This window comes from Anas platyrhynchos, chromosome 13, assembly GCF_047663525.1.
Source record: "Anas platyrhynchos isolate ZD024472 breed Pekin duck chromosome 13, IASCAAS_PekinDuck_T2T, whole genome shotgun sequence".
Lineage (NCBI taxonomy): Eukaryota > Metazoa > Chordata > Aves > Anseriformes > Anatidae > Anas > Anas platyrhynchos.
In genome coordinates, this window is record NC_092599.1 from 10,492,296 (window position 1) to 10,498,789 (window position 6,494).

At 46.1% G+C, this 6,494-nt stretch overlaps 1 protein-coding gene across 2 annotated transcripts in view; it reads right to left on the bottom strand.

Annotated features, from left to right (window-relative positions):
- LOC101795858 (netrin-4) overlaps positions 1–6,177 on the bottom strand; it is a 52,717-nt gene extending 46,540 nt beyond the window's left edge. Inside the window, exon 1 of one of the 2 annotated variants that reach the window (XM_072044556.1) lies at positions 4,998–6,177. Coding sequence is in view for 1 of the 2 variants with exons in the window: in XM_005025108.5 (XP_005025165.1) it covers positions 4,822–4,888 (67 nt within the window). In the remaining variant the exon portion in view is untranslated. Of the gene's footprint in view, positions 1–4,821 lie in introns of both variants that reach the window. The other variant, XM_005025108.5, reaches the window with a different exon arrangement.
- Between the last annotated feature and the right edge of the window lie 317 nt (positions 6,178–6,494).

Sequence of the window (6,494 nt, forward strand, 5' to 3'; positions counted from 1 at the left end):
GAGCAGTTGATTCTTAGCACTGCTGGAGATCCTCCACCAAGCCCTCTTACCACCCTGACTGCTTGACAAACACGTCAAGTAATTTTCTTTCTGAACATAAACTTCTTATCTGAGGCTAGTAGAGTAACAGGGGAACACCAGGAGGTTCAGACATTTTACCTGGAAGGTTTCTTGCAATTTCTCTGAGTCTTTTCATGGGAAAGGATTCAGGTTTCACCAAAAGTTGTTTAGAGCTTTGTCCTTTTTGCAGAACAATTGACATTCCAAATTTTTCTGCCTGGAGGGTGAATTTCACTGAGTCATGCACAGTTCTTGAGATAAAGATAAATCCATCCTTGCAGGTCAGCAAAAATAAAATGACCTGCAACTGCAATGCCTCAAGAAAGTCTTTGCAAGTGGCACTTAAATGCCCACATTATCTGGTCTGACTTGCTCATGTCTCAGCTGTTCAGTAGAAATTACTGGAAATAAGGAAAGTGCAGAAATTTCTGCATTTAAAGTAGATTGGATAGTAAGTGCTTTTGCTCCGTGCTGCAGAGAGGTGTCATCTTTGCCTCCAGAGAATTGTAGTGGGACCAGCTTTATAGCTGAGCTTTGAACAAGCATTAGCTCTGACAAGAGTCCAGATTGCTTAGTTCTGAACAAGAGTGGCTTCGTGTTACAAATGCTATTGGGTTATGGATTCATATACAGTGTAATTAAAAGAAAGTCCATCTTTATTGATGCACCACACCACTGATGCTTTCACAGAGGAAATGGCATGCTGGAGTTCTAAATTTAAGGAGTTGCACAGGGGAAGCTTTGCAGACAAGAATGTGAGAAAGTAAAAAAGGAAACATTTTTTAAAAGGAATGGCTGCTTTTTACATTTCCCATTAATGGGCTATCAGTCTCACACCAAGTTTTTCAGCTGTTTTTATCTGAACCTGGAAAAGGAGGAAGACTGGTGGTTGTTCTCCTGAACAGTCACAAGAAGCTTTATCTGCCTTCCCAGCTAATGCAGCAACATTGATAAATATTTTCTGTCCAAACTGCTGTGCCATAAGGAAAATGGGAGAAGAGCAACATGTAAATTAGCTGAAGGGAGTTTGAGAGAAGGAGGGATGGTGGAAAACAAAATCTGCAGTTCATTAAAAACTTTGCATTTAAAGAAATCAATTGGCAGAACATTGCTTGGCTGAAGGGATAGTGCAGCCTTCCCATCACTCACCGATTCTGCGGAAACAACATCAAGTGTGGAATTTGGACAGCGAGGGGGTACTGCTGCAGAAGAGAAACAGCAGCCAGGCAAACAAGCAACTTAACCGGAGAGGGCTCACTGAATAATTAATAAAAAATGAAACAGTTTGATTGTGCACGGGCACTGCCCGGTATTGAAGTTGATTAGCTTATACTCCATGATGGACAGCTTGGCTCCAGAAGTGATATCATGAATCTATTTGTCTTTCTGCTCCCTCTGAGCTGTGCCACAAAGCGGCAGGTCAGTGGCACTTGGCTGGCACGTGTTCTAACAATGGTGTTAGCTGATGGCTGGGGAGACTTACATTTCAGGGGAGGTCACACTGATGATATGGCTGGGACACCATTTCAAGCAGAGGTGTCTTCCTTCATGGTCTTGTAACCTTATGGATATTAACTAAAAACATATCCAATGTTTTATTTATTTATTTATTTTTCTGCCCTCCATGGATATCCAGCAGAAGAAAGGTCATATGGCAACTGAGTCAAAGCCCGCTGACATGACTAGAAAAACGCCTAATATTTTCTGTGTGATTCGAATTGGGGGTTTTATTTCTTTTTCATATGCAAAAATTGTGATTTTGTGCATTTGAGTCTCTTACAGTGAAACAGGAGAGCAATTTTCACCCTTCTGAATAGATCTTTGGGCTTCTTCTGCAAAGTTTTTGATGGAGCAGTTTTACCATCTGTGTCCAAACTAGATTTCACTTGTTCTACATTTGCTTAATTTTTTTCTTAATAAGCAAAGATTTTTAAATGCCATTCTAAAGCCCACTGTCCTGGGGACATGAATTGCTCAAGGTTTTATTAATCAAATCTAGGACTTTGGTCCTCAATGCTGGTTTCAACAGAAGTGCTACAACCCTTTGGTTTGTCTGGGGACAGCATGCAACAAATTTAGCAAGTTGTCACCCATTTGTGAGTAGCCTCACAACTGAAGCTGATGAGCTAGCCTTCATAAATACCCTAAAGGTGATGTTCTGAATATGCTACAAGACTAAACTGCTCCCATGGCCTGAGGCATGGGCAGAATGAGAATAAGATCCCAGATCTGGGCTCTCTTTCACTGCAGGCAGTTGCAGTCTGCCTGCAGCATCCTTTCTGGAGCAGCAGTGGGCACCAGCACCTGCACCCTTATTGCAGAAGAGCTGAACAATCCCAGCCCAGAGGAAACCAAACCCAGCAAATAACGAGGTCCTGCAGCTGACCATAAGCTTGGTGCAAGAAATGGCCATTTTTGACCACACCACGCCCCCTTTTGGAGGGCTGCCATCGGGAGGAGAGCTGGCCCAGCACCCTGGGTGCTGCTCCCTGGGGAGGGCTGCGGCTGGCCAGGAGCGAAAGGAGAGCCCAGGCTGCTGTCAGCCCTGTGAGCAGCTGGCCCCATATGCAAGAGTTTTCAGGCTGCCATGGGCTTTATATGAGGGGAAAAAGGCCCTCCACCTGCATAAGATGAGGGGAAGGTCCATGTCTGATGATTTAAAACCTAGGTGACTCCTCCAGCCTAACAGCTAAGATTTTTTCCCCTTGCATTGTATTTAAAGATCTAAGGAGCCAATCCTGACAACTGTGGCTGTCTCCTCTGCAGAGGTGGCAGAAGGCAAATAAGTCACTTGCCACAAATTTTGTACTCCAGGTACTCCCCACACAACTGCCCAGCAATTTGTTTCACTTCTGACCGGGACGGACCAACTATAGTGCTGAAAAAGGAAATTCCTGTGTAGGCTAGTAGAAGATGATGGACATACTTCTCTGTACACCTGTCTGCTTCCTTTTACACAGATTGGCTAAATACTCCCAGAACTAACAGTCTAAGCAATACTGTCCCTGCCTCCGATAGGACCCAGAAAGATTTAAGGTCAGTTCAAGATTTTTACCTTGCTTCTTAAAAAGAAAAAAGAATTAAAAATGAACAGGTAGCCCATAGGCTTTCACAGAAGGGTGGTTTGTGCAACCTTTTGGCAGTCTATATTTATTTAAAGTGACTTTGAATCCTTAGTGTCGTCACCTTCAATAGTCAATTATTTTGCTGTTAATCATGGTGTCCTACAATGTTATTCTGAGAGTGTTTAGCTCCACATGGTCAGCTGTGGGCTGCTTTTCCTTGAAGATTCATTTTCACTTTATGTATTGGATACAGAGCAAATTAGGGTTAGTTTATAGCAGGCTGCTTTCTGCAGCAGCATCAGCAAGTTTACAAGACATCTCCGTAACCTTCCTGTGCTATGTTTCAACATATGTATCCTGCAGGGAGAGTCCTAGCCCAGGAGACTAGTGAATGCCCAAGATAAAACACCAAGAAGACTAGGATACCGTGTCCTCCCTCCAATCGGTCCCTGTAATGTTGTGATAGCCAAATGTTTTCCCAAGTGAGTCACAGGATAATCTGGCAGGACTTTAAATTTATGAGCTATTTTCAGTTTTTAAGAAAATAACTTCTGCAGTTAGGAAATCTAATGTCTGTGTTATTAAGAAGGTTCTAACTAAGCCATAATCTGAGCTGAAGCCTCCTGATCTGCCTTTGATTTTACCGAAGCCTGCATGGTATCTGAACACTTCAGTCACTTTATAATCACTGCATGAGGAGCATTGCTCCAGTCCTAATACTCTGAGCACGCAGGTGAAATTTAAACCACTGGTATGCTTTGCTCTGCAGAAAGACAGATCCCAAGCCAGTATCCCAATGAGAAAGTCACCAAGGACATATTGCTGTTTTGTCAACAACGCTTGTTTATATTTTTTCTGGGCTGATCTGTATAATTCATCCCTTTTAACCTTAAAGATTTGTTAAACCATAGCAGAAAGAAAGCAATCTAATGCTTTGCTTCCTTTCCCTTAAGAAATTAGTCTCTATCATAATCCAGGCATTTGTAGAAGCCTATGTGAATACCAGCACAGCTATATCACTCTTATGTATGCTCATTTGTACACCCACATATACACACACAACTTATCAACTTCTCTTTCTGCCCTACCCTGTTGGTTTTTTTTTGTTTGTTTGTTTGTTTGTTTTTTCTCTAATACTGATTTAATCTTGTCCACTGCATGTTAACTATTGAATCAGTGAATAAACTGAATGAGTGGGTTTTCTTGGATTAACAGGAATTCCTAAGAAGTGTCTCTGACTTTTAATGATGAAAAATGAAGTTAGCAGAGAATAATTCAGATTCCTTCAGTGGTGCTGTCCAAGGATCTTGTCATTTCACTCTTGTCCTGCCCAGGAAGGCAGTGTTTCTTCCTCAAAACAAACATCCAGCATATCTCAATCTATCCACCTCTTTCTTTCTCCTTATTTTTCTTTCATTCACAAAAATAATACACCTTTTCCCTTTAAGAATGTATGAAACAGTACATCCTATTATAAGTCTTTGGGGGGAAGCTGAGCTGTAAAGCTGTGTATCACAAGGAATAAGAGGCATTTGTATACATTGACTAACACAGATTCCTTGTAAAAATGCGATCTAAAATGAGGTTGACATAAAAAAATTACCATACTTTACAGATTAGATTTATATTCCTTTTCCCCTTGCTCAACTTAAGATAAATTGTTTCATGAATGGCAATATTGATTTATTTTGCTTACCTGCTCCTCCGTGGCCAGAAATAAAATATTCCAAGAACACAATCAGCACGATGCCTTTATGCTGCATGGCTGTCGGTAAAATATCTGTCCTCGGTGAAGCAAAAAAGAGCTGCAGTAAACTACAGGTTTGGTGCTTGCATGGCTTTTCTGTATTTTCTTTCTTTCTTTCTGCTCACCTTCCTCTTAGTGCAGGGGTCAAGGCTGCTGTCTCATTCTTCTTGTTTTCCTTTGGGTCTGGAGGCTTTTTTTTTTTTTTTTTCTCCTCTTTCAGGGCTCAGATGCCTTCTGGGTGTCACCCGTACATCGCTTCCAATAAATAAATAAATAACAAGGGTTTCCCGTGTCTTCACCCCTCTCCATGCAGCGGGCCGGGGATGTTCACATCCCTGCTGCAGCCCCCTGAATGCACCATCGAGGGCTGGTGCGACGCGGGGGAGCTCTCTTCGCTCCGCTCTCTTGCGGATGCTAGTCCGAAACTTTCCTTGCTGCTCCTTGCTTTTGCTGGAGCTTCGTTTTGGCTTCCTGCCCCCTGGCAACCTTCCCTACCCCCCCTGGCAGCCCCCGCAGCTAGCCGGGGTGGCGATGGGGTCCTGGCTGCGGGAACCCCGCTTGGGTGGGAGCTCTGCCCCAAAACCCGCTTCCCCTTTGCTCCCTGCAGCAGAGGGTCATAAGAAGAGAGTTGGCTTTTCTCGCTGAGAGCTGATGAGAAGCAAGTGCTTTCCTGGCTCTTCTCTCTTTTCAGTTTGGGTTGCTCGATTTTATTTCCTAGCCCTCCTCCCTCCGCTGGCACGGAAGCCACTGATCCCACAGCAAGCGCCAGGGGCTAAGAGCAAAACCCCAAAGCAGGGAGGGGCTCGCCGGGGCCGGGGGACCCCTGCTCGGGGTCGGGGCTGCCGGAGGGAGCCTGGGGCAGGGGCTGCGCTCAGGTGCGGGGAAAAAAAGGGGGGCTGGAGGGCAGCTCCTGCCTCCCTCCGGCTGCAGCGAGGCTCAGGGTTGGGGTTCCCTCCCTCCGGGGCTGGGAGTTAGCCTCAAGTTTCCTCTCTGCCTCTAGCACATCCCTCGGTCCCGAGCGGGCAGTTCGCCTCTCTGGTCCTGTCTGGCTGCAGAGGGGATTATTATAACATGTGATCTTCTTCCTGTTCTCTTTATATGTGCTTTTTTTTTTTTTTTTTTTTTTTTTTATAGGGTGGAGGAGGAGGAGGAGGATGGGTCGGTTCCGCACCTCCTCGCGTCGGCTGGGCTGGTCCTCGGTGCGCTCAGATGCAGGCGTTGTTCCCCGGCAGCATCTTCTCCTCCAGGAGCCTGCCTGCCTGCCTGCCTGTCCGTCTGTCTGCCTGCCCGGCCGTCTGTCCGGCCGTGGCTGTGCGGGGCGGGGGCAGCCCCATCAGCCCGCCCCGGCTGCTGCCTGCTGTCCCTTGTCCCTGCAGCACCCTCTGCCAGCCCTGCCGGCACATGACAGCAGCCCCACACCGCCCCCCCAGGGCACCCCAAAGGCAGCCCCAAGGCTTTGGGGCAGTGGGGAAGGTTTGGGGGGGGGGGTTTGTCCCTCGCAAGGTGGGCGATTGGGAGCGAGCATCGGGTTTATTTCCATAGGCAAGGGCAGACACGAGCTGGGCAAAGCCAGCGAGGGGACTTAGGGCTTCCCTGGGGGGCTGCACCACCCCTGACACATC